The sequence below is a fragment of the Tupaia chinensis genome, unplaced genomic scaffold (genome assembly GCF_000334495.1).
Source record: "Tupaia chinensis unplaced genomic scaffold, TupChi_1.0 Scaffold139943_1, whole genome shotgun sequence".
Lineage (NCBI taxonomy): Eukaryota > Metazoa > Chordata > Mammalia > Scandentia > Tupaiidae > Tupaia > Tupaia belangeri.
Window position 1 is genome coordinate 2,589,862 of NW_006199822.1, and position 18,145 is coordinate 2,608,006.

The 18,145-nt window shown below is 35.6% G+C and overlaps 1 protein-coding gene across 6 annotated transcripts in view; it reads right to left on the reverse strand.

The window, feature by feature from the left end:
- PALS2 (protein associated with LIN7 2, MAGUK p55 family member) overlaps positions 1-18,145 on the reverse strand; it is a 147,613-nt gene that overhangs the window by 58,650 nt on the left and 70,818 nt on the right. For all 6 annotated transcript variants that reach the window (XM_006162403.3, XM_006162404.3, XM_027765928.1 and 3 more), the window contains one exon: positions 3,689-3,841. In XM_006162403.3, coding sequence (XP_006162465.1) covers positions 3,689-3,841 — 153 coding nt within the window. The remainder of the gene's footprint in view (positions 1-3,688; positions 3,842-18,145) is intronic.

The following is an 18,145-nucleotide window of genomic DNA, read 5'->3' on the forward strand; positions in this document are numbered from 1 at the left end:
AAAAATCTGCCCACACCCAGTCAATCATGACAATTTGACAACTCAAAAAAAAAAAAAAATTCCATAGGTCCATAATGCTGTTTGAAAAAGAGGACTGAATAAACTCACTTGTTATCATTTGAAACTGCTATTTTAAACAAATCCTGACTTTGAAAACTGATAAAGGGAGGGACCAGCAGGTGGCATGGTGGTTAATGTGCTGGACACTCCCACATGGCTGACCCATGGTTCAAGTCCTGGACCTGGCAGCTTGCTTTCTCACTTTTCCTCTCTCTCCTTCTCTCTCTTTGTCTCTCTCTGGTCAAATTAAAATCAATGAATGAATAAATAAAATAAAATAAAAAATAAAAATAATTATTTAAAAAAGAAAAAAAAAACTGATAAAGGGAGACAACAAGTAGTTTCCTGCCTTTTGAGTGAGAAATGAATTAGAGGGTAACTAAACTGATGAGAAGGTATACATTAGAGAACACTAACTGATAAATTTAAATGAGAGGGCACCAGCAGTTGGTGTAATGGCTATGTCGTTGAACTCCCATGTAGCCAACTGCAGTTTGAGTCCTGGACCCAGCGGCTTAAACTCACGCCGGGTGCGTGTGCGTGCATGCCCAAGATCCCGAGAGGAGAATGGAGGAGAAGGGATTGCGGCGTGGTCCTCCCCCGGGGGGCGATTTCTCACTTTCTATCTCTCTGTCTCTATCTTTCTGGAGAGCCTATATGCCCTATTGCAAAAATCTCTTAAAAAAAAATTAGAATGAGAGAATTTGAAAAATGTCATCTTGCAACCTCTAATGAAAATATTGATCATCAATTTGTATTCAAAGGAAGGAAACGACTGGTAGGAAATAGAATTTGTATGATGTTACAACAACACACTTGATTATTTCCTAGTGTGAAGGATTTCAAAGAAAAGATTAGATTGCCATCACCTCTAATCAAGGGACCAATTTTACTATCAACAGTGGTGGGCTAGACACTGTACATTTTCTGATGTAGTTTAATTCATGTTGCATCACATCACTTAAGATGCATTCTGGTTCCAAATAATTAACGTGAAACATTAACCTTTTAGATGGAACTTTCATCTACAAGAAATAAAGGGGTAGTTGAACAACACAGGAAAGCGACTAGGCAAAACCATGGAGTGAGCATTCTGCAGGACAATGGCCTAGTCTCTTTGATAGGTCCATATCATAAGCATGGGGGAAAGGGACGGTTCAGCCAGGTGCCACACATGGACTAAGGTTGGAAAACTCTTATGTATAAACCAGCTATAAATATTTTGATGTCAGGGGCAGGCAGGTGGTGTGGTGGTTAAGGGTGTTGGACTCCCACATGGCTAACCAAGGTCTGAGTTCTGGAACTGGCAGCCTGCTTTCTCACTTTCACTCTCTCACTTGCTCTGTCCCTCTCTGGTCAAATTAAAAATAAGTAAATAAAGTTGAGTAAAATGATTCTTTAAAACATTTTTTGATGTCAAATGTATTATATGAGATAGAAGCCTCATATTAAAAAAGTAGAAATCAAGGGAACCAGCAGTTAGCGTAATGGCTATGTCGCTGGACTCCCACGTAGTCAACCGTGGTTCGTGTCCGGGACCCGGTGGCTTAAAACTCACGCCAGGCGCGTGTGTGTGCGTGCCCAAGATCCCAAGAGGAGAATGGAGGAGAAGGGATTGCGGCGTGACCATCCCCTCTGGGGGGTGATTTCTCACTTTCTGTCTCTCTGTCTCTCTCTGTCTGGCGAGCGCATGTGCACTATAGCGAAAACGTCTCAAAAAAAAAAAAAAGTAGAAATCAATTACTGAAAAATGGGATAAGTTTAAAAAAATTGTGCAAAATGATCTCAAATTTGAAAAGAAAATGCATATATACATGTATGCATTAAAAATAGGGAGAGCTATGCACTAAACTAGTATAGTAATAATCCAGGTAACATGAGGGTGATGCCAGGGACAGCAGGTAGCATAGTGGCTAAGGGGCTAGCTAGACTTGTACATGGCCGACTACAGTCTGAGTACTAGAACTGGCAGCTTGAAACTCATGCTGGGTGCATGTGCATGCATGCCTCAAATCCCAGGATGAGAATGGAGAAAAAGTGACTACAGCGTGGCCATCCCCACTGGGGATGGTTTCTAACTTTCTCTCTCAATGTTTCTATCTGTCTCTCTGGCAAGTACACATGCCCTAAGTAAAAAAATTTAAAAATTAATTTAAAAAAAGAGAGTGAGGCCTTAATTTTTATACTTTTGCTTGCTGGTATTTTCAAAATTTTATATATTTATTAAATTGCATATAATTTATGTATTTATTAATTTTTCCATATTTACTAAAAACATATAGCAAGTCTGAAAGCTCTGCCCAGATGCTTCTTAGGTGTTACAAACTTAATGTGGCCAGTGACCGTTACATAAACATGATCCAAACAGTCTCTAGTCCACCTTTCCTCAATGAATGACTATCACCTGTTTGTATCAGAAATCATCTCTCTTTTACAGCTGTCTTTTATGATCAATCATTAAGTCCTGTTGATCTTACTACTTAAAACTTGAATATTCCCATATTTCTTACTATCTATATTGCCAAATAGTTTTTTTTTTGCTTTTGTATTTAACTAACTTGTACCACAAATATGACCTTTCCATGGTTATTAATACACCTTCCAACCTCCACTATTTCTTGCCTAAGTTTTCCTTTTGTTCTCAGGATAAGCTCAAACATCCTAATATGTGTTATAAGGAATCAGTCAACTTGCCCTTGCATTAAGGGTGTCTCTGACATGTGTCCTTTTTGTTTTGTACACAAGACACTGATTCATGTAGGAACCATCTCACTATACATCTTCATATTTTGCAGTAACACTGTTAGAGAGTCATATAAAATCCTTGGCTGAGAAAGAGCAAATGGGTGCTACCATTTGGTTTTCAGTGCAAAGATCTGCAATGGAAAGCAGGTGACAATTTATTTTCCTATTCCAGCACCAGCCTTTCTGCACTAAAATGCAATATCTCTATCATAAATTCAGTTGTCATATGTGGCTAGATATATTTCTGGGGCTTATATTCTTTTCTATTTGTCTGTATCTCCAACATTGCCACAGTATAACACCGACTCAATTATTACAGGTATATAAGAAGTTTTTCCTGCCCTTTCTCTTCTAAAATGAACTATTTGCTAAACTGATTTACTCTTCACTGGTATCAGCTAATGTCTAAGTTACACTAATTTTTTTCACTTGTGGACAGTATGTTAAAGAATAACTTCTATCCTTATGCAGCTACTCTTTTGCTACATGGTCAATAGCAGTTCTGTCTTGAGAAATAACACTAAAAAACGTGTATTACTAGGCCCAAGGAGAATCAGGAAACAGAGGGAGGAAGAAAAAATTTCATTATCACGGTGAGAAATATGTCTACAGTACGCGATCTGATGATTGTTGTTTCATTACTTACACAAAGAAAATTCTACTGTGATAGATTAATGTTTCTATAACAGACACTGTACATTTATGTAGTAGTACAGTTCTGTGTGTCTGTTTATGTACCCTCGGCATATTGGGATATTAGACTTTATATACCTCCACAGTATGAACCTAAATAATCTGAAAACAAAACAAAGTATCACCTTAAGCCAGAATATACTTTGAGAATAAACGGAACCTGGGGAAACGGGTGATAGGAAAAGGTTACCTGGAAGTGAGGCTCTTTGAGTATACCAACCAATTCTGCCACATTTTCATCCACATTTATTAGAGGAGTGATATCTTCAAGAATTTCATTGACTAACTCCAAGTTGTTGTCACTGACAGCTTCTAGTTTTGAATCTTCCAATCTCTCGTGAGCCTGAAAAGACAATAATGCATTAAAGTAATAATGCATATTTGTTTTGTTCTGGACCATGACTTTTTTTTTTTTTTCCAGAGGTTTTTGTCATAAGGTTGTGTGCTCCCTGGAGAGACAGAGACAGCAAGAGGGAAAGTGGGAAATCACCCTCCAGGGGGATGGTCATGCCACAATCCCTTCTCCATTCTGCTCCTGGAATCTTGGGTACACATGCACATGTGCCTGGTGTGATTTTCAAGCCACTGGGTCTGGGACTTGAACCACTGTCAGTCATGTGGGAATCTAGTGATGTAAACACTATGCCATCTGCTGGCCCCATCTATGACTTATTTTTTGAATTGATTCTTTTCATAAACTTTTAAAAGATATTATTTGGAGGTTTGTATTATCAAAACTAAATTTAATGTTTCAATCAAAGGAAATACATAAATTTTATATATAGGCTTAATATCCCTTATCTAAAATACTTGGACATAAGAGTGTTCCAGATTTCAGATTTTTTATTTCTAGTTTTGCAATATATACATATACGTAAAGTGGTATCTTGGTGATGAAGTCAAAGTCTAAACATAAAACTCATTTATCTTTCATATATACCTTTCACCATAGCCCACAGGTAATCTAGTACATTATTTTTGCATTGCAGTATTTTAACTGTGACTCTATCACATGAGGCCAGGTGTGGGATCTGCCACCTGAACCATGATGTCAGCACCCAAAACTTTTAGATCTTGAAGCATTGCAGATTTTACAATTTTGAATTAGGGATGCTCAATCTGTAAATATACTATGCAATATAATAAATCTTGGCCTCTATTCCTACCCTAAAAGTCAAAGAAAACTCATTTTTTTTTATAAATGAACTATGAAAGAAATGGAACACGTCAAATGACAATTTAAAAACACATACTATATTCCCTAACCACCAACAGAATTTTCTAATAACTTTCTAGTTGAGACTCAAACTCGAGATGCTATTATTAAGGTTTTATCACATTAAATGATTAAGTATAATAAAAACAGAGATTCAGGGACAGCAAGTGCCATGGTGGTTAAGGTGCTGGACTTTCACAAGGTGATGGCAGTTTGATTCATGGATCTGGCAACTTGAAAATCACACTCGACACATGTGTGTGTGTGTGTATGCTCAAAATCCCAAGAGGAGAAAGAAAAAGACAGGATTGTGGAGTGGCCATCCTCCCAGGGGTGATTTCTCATGTTTCCTTTCTGTCTCTCTCTGCTGAGTGCACATGCTGTATGGCAAAAATCTAACTATAAAAACAAAAATAAAAACAAAAAAAACAGAGAATGGGAACATAATCATTATATACACTCACTTTTAAAAAATGATAAAAATTATTATGGAACCCCTCCCAGAGTCCTAAAGTTACTACTCAATTTTGAAAATTAATAAGAAGTCAATTAAAAGCAGGTGGCCCTTGACCTGAAAATTCAAAGACTGTGTAATTTAATTACAGAAATTCTCAGGGAAAAAATTAAGTGAAATCATAGCTATAATTACATTAACATAGAAAAACGATTTCTGAAATATATTTGAGTTCAATCAAGATCAGTTTTAGTTTTTCCAAGAAAGGGGATGTAGATCCATATTGATTAATATGTAGCTTCCTAAGTTATCAAATATTCTGAAAGAATTTGGGTTCTCTAATTAACTTTAAAGTCAGAATTTACTCAGTAGCTTTCAAGAGGCAAATACCAACTTGGATTTAACTAGTCAAACTAAAAAAAGGCAAAAGAAACACTAAAAACTAACCAGAAAGTAAGAACGATCATATGTTCTAATAAATTAGTCTTGTTTCCTTTAAGAAAAAGCATTATTAGAAAGCTAGTCCGACTCAATAAAATACATTTCACCTGCAACAGCGGTGGAACATGCCAAGTATTTCAGGTATTGTAGAATACCTGAAGCTGATATAAATACAGCCCAATTTTCCTCTTATGTCTAGTTCTGAGTATCCTAATCACCATTGGACATTACAGAAAGGAAGTGAGGAGAAGAAAAAGTTCTTTCAGAACTTCTGGGTATTTCACCTGAGCATGATGTAACCATGCTTGCAAGCAAAAAGCTTTTAAAAACAATCGTTATGAGTAGGGCCAGCAGGCAGCGCAGTGGTTACGGTGCTGAACTCCCATATGGCCAACTGTGGTTTGAGTCCTAGACCTGGCGGCTTGAAAATCATGCTAGGCATATGTGTATACATGCCCCAAATCCCAGGAGGAGAATAGAGGAGGTGACTGCGGTGTGGCAATCTCTCCTGGGGGGTGAATTCTCACTTTCTTTCTCACTGTCTCTCTCCGTCTCTGGCATACACACGGGCCCTATGGGAAAAACCTTAAAAAAAAAAAAAAAAAAAGAGGTTATGGGCTATATATAAAGTGACAAATACTATTTTCTAATATTATTATTGTTATGTGTAGTAAAACTTTGCCCTTCCCTCTAAAAAGCATGTCACAAATTTTGTTTCTATCTTCTTAAAATAGGGCTAGGTAGTAGTTACTTATTAAAAGCTTGAAAAAGCTAACACAATGGGAAATAAGTTTTTGGCTAGGTTAAAAGTCTCTCTTCTCTTACTGTACAGAACTACAGTATAAGAGATCAGGAAAAGGCCATGTACACACAAAAATAAAGAATTTGAGCAGAAAGCAAAAATGAGACAAAGAAAATCAAAACTTAAACATCTGTTTTGCTTCTGTACACATTAAAAAGTACATTAAAATGGAATTCTCTAATAAGTTAAAAAAATTGTCAGAAATCATCTTATTATTCCAAAAGAGTTCAAATTCCTAGATTAGGTAAGTTATATATCAGAATACTTATGGAGTTTCTATGTAACACTACTGACCCACCCTTAAAGATAGCTGTAGAATTAGGAGAACAGGGCCTAACTGAGGTGGTACATGCAGTACAGGCACTGTTGTGTGATGCTGAAAGCCATGTGGGATTTTTCCTGTGGGAACAAAAACTGTTGAACAATTTGACCTGTTGATCCTGACACCTCCTCCTCAAAGATGAATACATGAACTTAAAAACAGAAAAATAATTAGAAGGATCATATAGGTATCAACAAACTAGAAAAGGAATCTGTTACACCTTTTTAAAAGGAAAAACATTTGGGGCCAACGGGTGGTGCGGTTGGTAGATAAGGAACTGGACCCCAACACATGGGTTGACTGTGGTTCAGGTCCTAGTGGCTTTAAAATCACAGCAGGTATGTCTGTGTGCATGCCCAAAATCCTGAGAGGAGAATGGAGAAGAGACTGTGGCATTGCCATGCTCCCTAGGGGGTGATTTCTTACTTTCTCTTTCTCTTGTCTTCTGTCTCTCTCCAGTGAGTGCACCCACCTTATGGCAAAATAAGTAAGTAAGTAAATAAATAAATATAAAACTAAAAACCTTAAAGAAAACAAAACCAAAAAAGCCCCCCCCCCAAACAAACAAAGAAACAAACCCAGGAAGATTTTTTAAAAGGTTGGCTTTAATTACATTCAGAGAAAATATAAAAGAACTTTTTATAATCTTTGAGTGGGAAAGACCTTTTTAAGTATGATGTAAAATCTGAAAGCTACAAATTGTTGCAAAAAAAAAAAAAAGAAGCCTGGAAAAATTTACTACATAAACATTTAAAATGACTTCTTGTCAAAAATCAGCAAACTCAAAAACAAATGACAAACTAGGGTCAAAACACAAATCAAACAAATCATACTACAAAGAAAAGGCTAATTTTTTTTATGCATTTGGGCTTCTATGGGCCAATAAGAAAAAGATAAACAACTCATTAAAATAAATGAACAAAGAATAAAAACCACAAAATCACAGAAAAGTCACTTCAAATACCTTTTAAATATTGAAAGGATACAGTTCCATTCACTTATAATAAGAGAACTTCAAATTATCATGATACCCTTTTCCCCTTAACAGATCAACACGAATAAAAATTCTGAAAATATACCACATTGGTAAGAAGGTAGTAGAAGACAGAAACTTGCACATTTTTCTTGTGGAAACATAAAGTGGTGAACAATTTGTACACATCTACCAAAAGTACAGTGATTCTTCTAGGAGTTTAGTCTAAAGATATTTACATATAAGAACAAAACAATATGTAATAACATTACAGATTACAGCATAATTTGTAAGAGAAAAGGCCATCAAACATCTATCAGATGGTTGACTAAATAAAACTTGTGGACTATTATGCCACCTTTACAAAGAATGAAGTTGCTTTAAATGTACTAATAAGGAATCTTATATAAGAAAAAAAAAATGCAGGTTAAGAGTAGGCAGTATAGTTCTAGTGAAAGACTAGATACTTCCCCTTAAGATCAGGAATAAGTTAGGCTGTTTTCCCTGACCATTTCTATTCAACCATAAAAAAAATAAAATAAAGAAAACAACCCTTCCCCCCCCAAAAGAAACCTAGGAAGGATATTTTTTAAAAAGCTGGCTTTAATTATATTCAGAGAAAATATAAAAGAACTTTTTATAATCTTTGAGTGGGAAAGATCTGTAACATAGGTTATAGCTAGGAAAATTAGGCAAAGAAAAAGTAAAATGACATCTGAATTAAAAAGAAAGAGATAAAGCTATCTGTATTTATAGATTATATAATCTTATAATCTAAAAAATTCTATGGAGTATACCAAAAAGCCATTACAACCAATAAACAAATTCAGCAAGCTTACAGAATCCAAGATCAATATGCAGTTGTATTTTTATACACTAACAATGAAAAAATCTGAAAATAAAATGAAAACAATTCACAGCAGCAACAAAAAGAATAAAATACTTTAGGAGTAAATTTAACAAAAAATGCAAAACTTATATTCTGAAAACCATAAAATATTGTTGAAAGAAATGAAAGAAAATGTAAATAAATGGAAATCCATTCCATGCACATGGATTGGAAGATTTAACATTTTTAAGAAGGCAATAATTTATGGATTATATACAATGCTTATTTGTGGAAATTGATAAATTGATTCTAAAATTCTTATGGAATTGAAGGGTACGTGGAACAGCCAAAACAAACCTGAAAAAGACAAAGCAGGAGGGCTCATACTTCCTGACTCCAAAACTTATCACAAAGCAACAGTTATCAATATAGTGCCATACTGCCAAAAGAATAGACAAATACATCGGTAAAATGAAAAACTTCAAAGTAAACCCACATATCAATGATCAACTGTTACATATCAGATAAGAGTGCCCAGACCACTCAATGAAGAAAGAATCGTTTTTACAAGAATGAAGAGGATAGTCGAATGTAAAAGAGAGTTTGACCTTGATGTCACACTGTATAGAAAGATTAACTCAAAATTAGTCTAAGACCAAAATGAAAGCGCTAAAATTATAAAGCTCTTACAAAACATGAGGGAAATCTTCATGTCCTTAGGTTTGGCAACGGATGCTTACATATGACTTTAAAATCACAAGCAACAAGAGAAAAACAGATAACTTGGATTTCATCAAATTAGAAACTTGTACTTTAAAAGACACTATGAAAAAAGTGGAAAGACATCCAATGGAAAGGGAAAAAATATTATTTGTAAATCATGCATCTAGTTGTGTGTGTGTGTGTGTGTGTGTGTGTGTGTATACACACACAAACTTTCACAACTCTGTGATGAAAAGAGAAATAACTCAATTTAAAAATGGGAAAAGGGGCCAGCAGGTGGCATGGTGGCTAAGGTACTGGAGTCCCACAAAGCCAATTATAGTTTGAGCCTGGACCCAGTGGCTTGAAAAATCACACTGGGCACGTGTACATGCATTCCCAAAATCCCAAGAGAACAGTGGAGAAGGAATTGCTTTGTGGGGGGGATGTGTCATTTCTCACTTTCTGATTCTGTGTCTCTCTAGGAAGTACATGCACCCTATGGCGAAAATCATAAAGATTTAAAAAATAAATAAATAAAAATGGGGAAAGGACCTTAATAGGTATTTTTCCAAGAAACAAGATATGGTCAATAATTGCATGAAAAGAAGATAAATGTTATTAGTCAGGGAAATACAAATGAAAACCACAATGAAATACCACTTCACATCCACTACTATGATTAGAATTAAAAATCCAGATAAAAAGGGGTTGGGGGAACAAACTGAGAAACATTTGTGAAGGTCACAGACTGGGAACACAGGCTCGCCAAAAAACTCAGACCTAATCAGAACACATCCCCTTCCCCTCACCAACACACAATAAGACTGGTTTAATAACAGAAGACAACTGAAAGAACTGACCCTTCAGACTTTTTTTTTTTAAATCAACAAGTCTCTAGGGAAACACAAAGCCAAAAGGAGAAACAGAAACTAAGACATAAAAGGAAATTTTAGCCTCTGACACCTATAGCGACAGCAACAGTAAACACAGCCTAACCTCAAGCCAGATAAACAAACCTCATACTAAAAGTTTATTCAGCTGTTTCTTTTACCCAGGACATGTCCGGCTTTCAACAAAAATGATGAAACAAACAAACAAAAACAGTTTAAAGAAAGGGAGCAAGCCAGAATCAGATTTAGATATGGTGGAGATGTTAGAATTACCTGGCTGAGACTTTAAAATAACTATGACTAAAGTTAAAGGCTCTAATGGAAAAAAGTAGACAACATGCAAGAGCAGATATGTTATGCACACAGACAGATGGAAAATCAAATAATGAAAAAAAATGCTAGAAATGGAAAACACTGCAACAGAAATGAAAAATGCCTTAGATAACTTCATACTGGACAGAGCTGAAAAAAAGCATCCATGAGCTTGAAGACATACCAAGAAAACTTCTAAAACTGAAATGAAAGAAAATAAAAGAAAACAAATGGAGGATATTCAAGAACTGTAACCTAATTACAAAAGGTGGAACATACATATAATGGAATATCAAAAGGAGAAAAGAAAAAATAGTTTCAACAATAATGACTAAGAATTTTCCAAATGAATGGTAGATACCAAACCATAGATCTAGGAAGTTCCAAGATCAGTGAGCAGGATTAAACACCAACTGAAACCAAACCTAGACATATCATATTCAAACTTCAGACAATCAAAGACAAAAATCTTGAAAGAAGCCAGAGGAGGTAGGGTAAACATATTATCAAGAGAAGACCAAAGCTAAGATGTCTCTCTCTCTCTTTTTGGGGGGGAGAGGTTTTGCTATAGGGGGCATGCGTTCACCGGAAAGACAGAGAGACAGAAAGGCAGAAAGTGAGAAATCGCCCCCCCCAACAGGGGGATGGCCACGCTGCAATCCCTTCTTCTCCTTTCTCCTCTCGGGATCTTGGGCACGCATGCACACGCACCAGATGTGAGTTTAGGCCACCAGGTCCGGGACTCGAACTGTGGTCGACTACATGGGAGTCCAGCAACGTAGTCATCACGCCATCTGCTGGTCCCAAGAATTCTCTTTAGAAACCATACGAAGAAAAAGAAATTGAAGTATTTAAAGGGGTTAAAAGAAAAAAAGGCCATCAACCTACAACTATCTATCCAGTGAAATTATTGCTCCAAAGTGAGCTAGGAATACAGACTTTTTCAAACAAACAAACAAAAAATATTGAGAGGATTTGTTATTAGTACAACTGCAAGAAATGATAAAAGAAGTTCTTTAGAAAGATGGAAAATAGCAAGACCCCAAACTCATATTCACATAAAGAATAACAACAACAAAAAACATAAAACTTTTTTTCTTATCCTTAATTGATTTAATAAATGTTTGTTTAAAATAATGATACTGGGTTATCGGGAAAGTCATGATGTATTTTTACATAGCAAACATCAAAAAAATACATCATGACTTTCCACATGACGTAATAATAGGGCTGGCTCTGTGGCCCAATAGTAGTGTTCTTATCAAGAGAAGCCGCATTCTCACAGTGACCATGATTTGAATCCCCTGGCTGGTCAGTCTGAAACACAGTGGGCATGCACAGAAGTGGCCAAGATCTGATGGGCTGAAGGGTTGGAGGAAGTGGGTTGCCAGGTGTGACCAGACCTTATGGAGAGTGCTCCCCCACACTCTTGCCCTCCCTCCTTCATGTGCACATGCTTTATCCTGAATTTAAAAAAATAGCAAAAATGTATTTAGTGATTATTGCTTACATATGAATAAAATGAATGACAATAAGACACATGAAGGAGAAATTGGAAATATTCTTACAAGGAAGTTGCTTTCTACTCATGAAGTGATAATACTATTGGAAAGCAGACTTACATTAATTGCAAATAATATTGCAAAATCAAGAAGAGATTAGTCTAAGTGGAGCAAGCAATCTTTTTTTTTTTTTGGAGAGATTTTCACTGTAGGGCTCATGCGCTCGCCAGACAGACAGAGAGAGACATAGAGACAGAAAGCGAGAAATCACCCCCCCAGGGAGGATGGTCACGCCGCAATCCCTTCTCCTCCATTCTCCTCTCGGGATCTTGGGCACGCACGCACACGCACCCGGCGTGAGTTTTAAGCCACCGGGTCCGGGACACGAACCGCGGTCGACTACGTGGGAGTCCAGCGACATAGCCATTACACTAACTGCTGGTTCCCAAGGAGCAAGCAGTGGGTTGTGTGGTCCCTTGTTGGAAAATGGCAGTGCTTGCAATATGGCTGACCAACTAACTGAAGACCTAAAATTCAAAGAAGCTTTTTCACTATTTGACAAGGATGGTGATGGAACTAAAACAACAAAATAAGTGAGAACTGTAATAAGGTCTCTTGGGCAGAACCCCACAGAAGCAGTTATAGGACATAATTAATCAAGTATTGGGTCATCAGAAAAGTCATGACACATTTTTTTCATGGTTTTCTATTAAAAAATGTGGCATGACTTTTCCATCCACACAATAGATGCTTATGGTAATGGCACAATTAACTTCCCTGAATTTCTGACAATGATGGCAAAAAAAAATGAAAGACATACACATGAAGAAGAAATTAGAGAAACATTCTGTGTATTTGATAAGGATGGAAATGGCCCTATTAGTGCAGCAGAGCTTTGCCAGGTGATGATAAACCTTGAAGAGAAGTTAACAGATAAAGTTGATGAAGAGATCAGGGAGGCAGATATTGAAGGTAGGAGTCAAGTAAAATATGAAGAGTTTGTACAAACGTTGACAGCAAAGTGAAGACATTGTACAGAATGTGTTAAATTTCTGGTATAAAATTATTTGCCTTTTCTTTGTAATTTTTAAAAAAGATTTCTCCCTCCTGTCAAAAAATGCATATATATTAGTTAAGACTAATTTCTTCATGTTTTCTCTTATCTCACTGTCATTGTCCTGAGACCTTATTTTAGAAAACTGATCAGGGCACATGTTGCATATGGTTCACTCTGAGCCCTTCTGCACATCCAAACTTAGATAGAGTTGGTCAAATCAGGGAACATCTAGGTCTCGCCCTTTTTAAAGTAGTTTTCTTTAGGAACTATCAGCATGTTATTGAAGTGTAAAGTTATAACTCTGTGTGGACTATGGATAGTCAACAACATGTACTTAAAAGTTGCACTATTGCAAAATGAGCGTATTATCCAGGTATTCAGACCGTATTTTTTTGTACTACTGGTCCTGTATCAGGCATGTTTTCTTTTATTGTTACTTGTTTGCAAACTTTGTTTAGCATTTAAAGAAAATCCACTTGTGGCACAATTTGCGTCAAATCCATTACAAGTTGTGTATTTGTTTTCCAATTTAAAAAATTACAATTTATCCAAAATCAAGAAGAACCATTGCTTTTTGGGGGGTAAAGCTTATGTCTCCCATGAATGACAGAGAAAGAGGAAGGGAAAGGAGGTAGAGGAGAACATAAGAGAGACATAGCACCCCCATCAAGGCCTTGCCAACACATTCTACTCCTAGTCTCAGTCAGCCTTAGGTCATGGACACATGTGTGCCAACGTACTCGGGGATGTCTCCAGATGTGAAATAGCAACCTTCCCATGTGGATCAGTGAAGAGTATCATCCAACCCCTAAAAACTTTTATTTAAAGGCATAAGTGATATGCTGAGAGAGGGAAAAAAAATGAAATTGTATAAAATGCTCAGTTAAAACAGAGACAGAAAACGAATAGATCAAAAAGAGAAAGAAAGAATGATGGCAACAAATAGAAAACAGTAATAATGTGGTAGACATTAATCAGAGTATATCAACAATCACTTTAAACATCAATGGTCTAAATACACCATTTAAAAAAGACTGTCAGAGTGAATAAGAAAAGAAGATTTGAGAATATTCTGTCTACAAGAAAATCACTTTAAATATAAAGACAGAGGTAAATTAAAAGTAAATGTATGGGAAAGATACATCATGCTAACATTAATCTTAAAAACCTGAAGCAGCTAGATTAAACTCAGACAGAACAGTTTTCTGAGGAAGGAAAATTATTGAGAATAAAAAGGGACATTATGTAATGATAAAAGGACCAGTTCTCTAGGAAGAAATAATAATTTATAATGTATTTATACCTAACAATAGAGCATCAAAACACGTGACAAAATCTGACAGAACTGCAAGAAGAAATAGATGACTCTATGATTATAGTTGGAGACTTTAACACCCCTCTGTCAGTAATTGACAGATCAGCAGGCAGAAATCAGTAAAGACAGAGTTGAAGTGGACACCCCATCATTCAATTGAACCCAACATCTATAGAACATTCTAATAACAGAATACACATTCTTCTCAAATTCACACAAAACATTCACCAGAATAGGCCCCAGCGTGTGCCATAAAAACACCCCTCAACAAATATGCAATTACCATATGAATATGCTTTCAGACTGAAATAGAATTCAACCAGAAATTAGTAACAGATAGTTAGAAAATTCTAGAACACTTAGGGACTAAGCAACACACTTCTAAATAACACATGGGTCAAAGAAGTCTTAAAGAGAGATTATAAAATATTTTGAACTAAATAAAAATGGAAATACAACTTACTAAGTTTTGTGAGATGCAGCAAAAGTAGTACTTAAGGGGAAATTAAAAACATTGAATATTTAATAACATACAGTAGAAAAGAAGATCTAAAATCAGTTATCTAAACTCCCACTGTAAAAAACTTGAAAGAATACATAAATTTACACATTTAAAGTAGAACAAAACCTGAAATTTAGATAGACAAAAATTAGTGAGCCCAAAACCTACTTCTTTGAAAAGATCAATAAAATTGATAACTCCCCTTTTGCTTAACTAAAAAAAAAAAAAAAAAAAAAGATACAAATATGCTGATACTACACATTAAAATGGAACCATCAGTGATGCCATGAACATGAACAATTTTATGTGCACAAATTAGGTAGCATAGATGAAATGGATCAATTCCTTGAAAGACATTATCTACCAAAACTCAAAAAAGGAGATAACAATAACATGGTCCTATAACTGTTTATAAAATTAAATAAATAATAACATTCCAAAACAGAAAGCACCAGTAAATTCTACCAAATATTTAAGTAAGAAATTATACAGATTCTTACAATCTCTTCCAAAATACAAGCGGAGGGAATATTTCCTGATTGAATCTTTGAGGCTAGCATTACTCTAATCACAAAACCAGGTAAAATATACAAATAACAACAAAAAGAATGAATCCTAAAGTAAATCATGAACTTGTCAATGAACTTTTACATTCATAGAAAACTGAGCAGAAAGTTTAATGTTCCTGTACATACCCTTCTCCCCTACCTAAACAACTTTCCGCTATTATTCACATCTTATGTGATAATGTTACATTTGTTACAATTAATGAAACAATATTAATACATTATTATTAAGTCTACAGTTTAATTAAGTTTACTGTATTGTACAATTTGAAGGAGTTTTACAAACCCATGCCATCTATCCATCTTTACAGTTATCATATAGCATAATTTCACTGCTCTAAAAATTCTCCCTCTCTCTCCATCCCTTTATTTAATTTTATTATTTTTAAAAATAAATTTTATCGTATATATTTAAGGTTTACAAAATGTTTTGAGATACAGAGATAAAAATAGCTGCATAAAGATTAGCATATTTTATTTCATTTTTGTGGTAATAGGAGCTAAAATCTGTTTCACAAAAATTGTTACCTATTTCTTAACCTATTTTTTAATTTTTGTTTCAATTAAATGGTTTTTGTTTCTCTTCCTCCCTTTTCCTATTATCCACTCTTTATTACCCCTACACCCTGTACTATCTCTAGTATCTAGTTTCCATCCCTGCTATCATACCTAACAATCTGTCAATTCTCTGTTCTTTTATAAGCAAAAAAAAATCAACCTCCTGTTTCAGTTGATCTTTCTGGGCCAGTTACCTAGCCTAGTAGTCAAGATAGCTGGATCCCACATGGCCTGGACCTAGCAACTTGAAAAACATGACCAGAGTAAGAAGAAATGGAAAAAAGATTGCAGTGGCGTGACTATGCCCCATTGGGGTGCTTTTGATTTTCACCCACCCAGTATGAGGACATACCACTTGGCAAAATTTTAAAAGAAATAAAACAAACAAATATAGATATTTTTTATTTTTTGTTTCATTTGCATAAAACACTTATTATTCTCTCACTTTCTGTCAATATATGTCATTACTACTGAAGATTATTTTATGAAACATACAGTTGGTCTTTTTATTTTTTAAAAATCTATTCCACAAGTATGTATTTAACCTATTTACATTCAAGGTTATAACTGATAGGTGAGGATTTTCTATCATTTCATATATTCTAATTTTGTATTCACTTATTCCTTCCTGTCTATTTTTGTGATTTGAAGATTTTCATAAAGTTAAGGATATTCTTTCTCACTTGTGTATATTACCAGTGAGTTTTATACTTTCATATGCTTGATTCATGATGGTAGTTATCCTTCTGCTTCCAAATGTAGCCACTCCCTTAAGCATTTTTTTGTAAAGCTGGTCTTGTGGAGACAAATTCCCTCATTTTTTGCTTGTCAGGGAAAGATTTTTTCCCCCTTCACTTGAAGGACAGCTTTGCTGGATAAAGTATTCTTGGTTAGCAGGGTTTTTCTTTCTTTTTTTCTTCTTTTAATACTTTAAATATATCATGCCACTCTCTTCTAGCTTGTAAGGTTTTTACTAAGAAATTTGCATTAGTCTAACAGAGATTCCATTATATGTAACTTATCCCTTTTCTCTTGCTGCATTTAGGATTCTCTCCTTGTATTTACATTTTGACAGTTTCACTATAATGTGCCTTGGAGAGGGTCTTTTGGGGTTCAATCTTTTTGGGGACCTTTGCGCTTCCTGAATCTGGATATGCATCCTATGAATTGTGAAGTTCTCAGCTCTTATTTCATAAAATAACTTTTCTATGTCTTTTCCTGGCTCTTCTCCTTCTGGAACTCCCCATAACACAAATATTCGTTAATTTAATACCGTCCCATGAGTGTTCTTCATTCTTTTTTTTTTCTGTTTTTCTCTCTAACTGGATTATTTTAAATGACTTGTCTTCAAGTTTGGAAATTCTTTTCTCTGCTTAAAAAAGTCTATTGCTAAGGCTCTTGATTATATATGGTATTTCTTTCTTTGGCTCCTTCTGCTTCAAGATTTCTTCTTGGCCCTTTTTAATGATATCTGTCCCTTTGTGGAATATCTCTTTTAGATCACATAATGCTTTCGTTTATTTGTTGAATTGTCTATTGCTACTCTCTTGTATGTCATTGAATTTCCCTATAATAAAAATGTAGAATTCCTTGTTAGACATTTCACAGATATCCTTCCTTATGGGGTCTGTTGCTGGAGTGTTACTGTATTTCTTTGGGAAATACAAAATGTCATGCTAGCTTGTTTTTTCAGGTATCTTGTATTCGTAAACTGGTATTTATCCATCTAGTAAACAGTTGCCTTTACCAGTTTTATAGGATGGTGTTTCAGGCAAAAAAACTTTCTCCAGTGGTTGTGTTCTAGGATGTCAATTTTGTAGAGTATATTGGCTTTGGCTCTTGCTAGGCACAGTAGTGTAGCCTATGTGTAGTATCTTCAGCTGTAATCACTATCAGTGATTCCTAGAAGTTACTCAGTGGCCTAGCTGGCTGTTCTTGGAATGTGATAGGATGGGGCTTCTCAAGCAGCACAGTTGTATCCATGGTCACTCTCCCAACCTGCTTCTTCAAGATACAGGGGTCAGGCTCTCTCTCAAACTGAGCTGTAGGCAAGGTTGCTCACTCTGCCACTTCCATGGGACATACAGGTACGTGGGGAAGTAGGACTGATCCAGTAGTTCTTGGAGCCAGTGGTCACAGGAGAGGTTGCTTGCCCAGCTGCTCCTGCATGCTGCAGGTGGATATAGTCACAGGATGGCTTTAA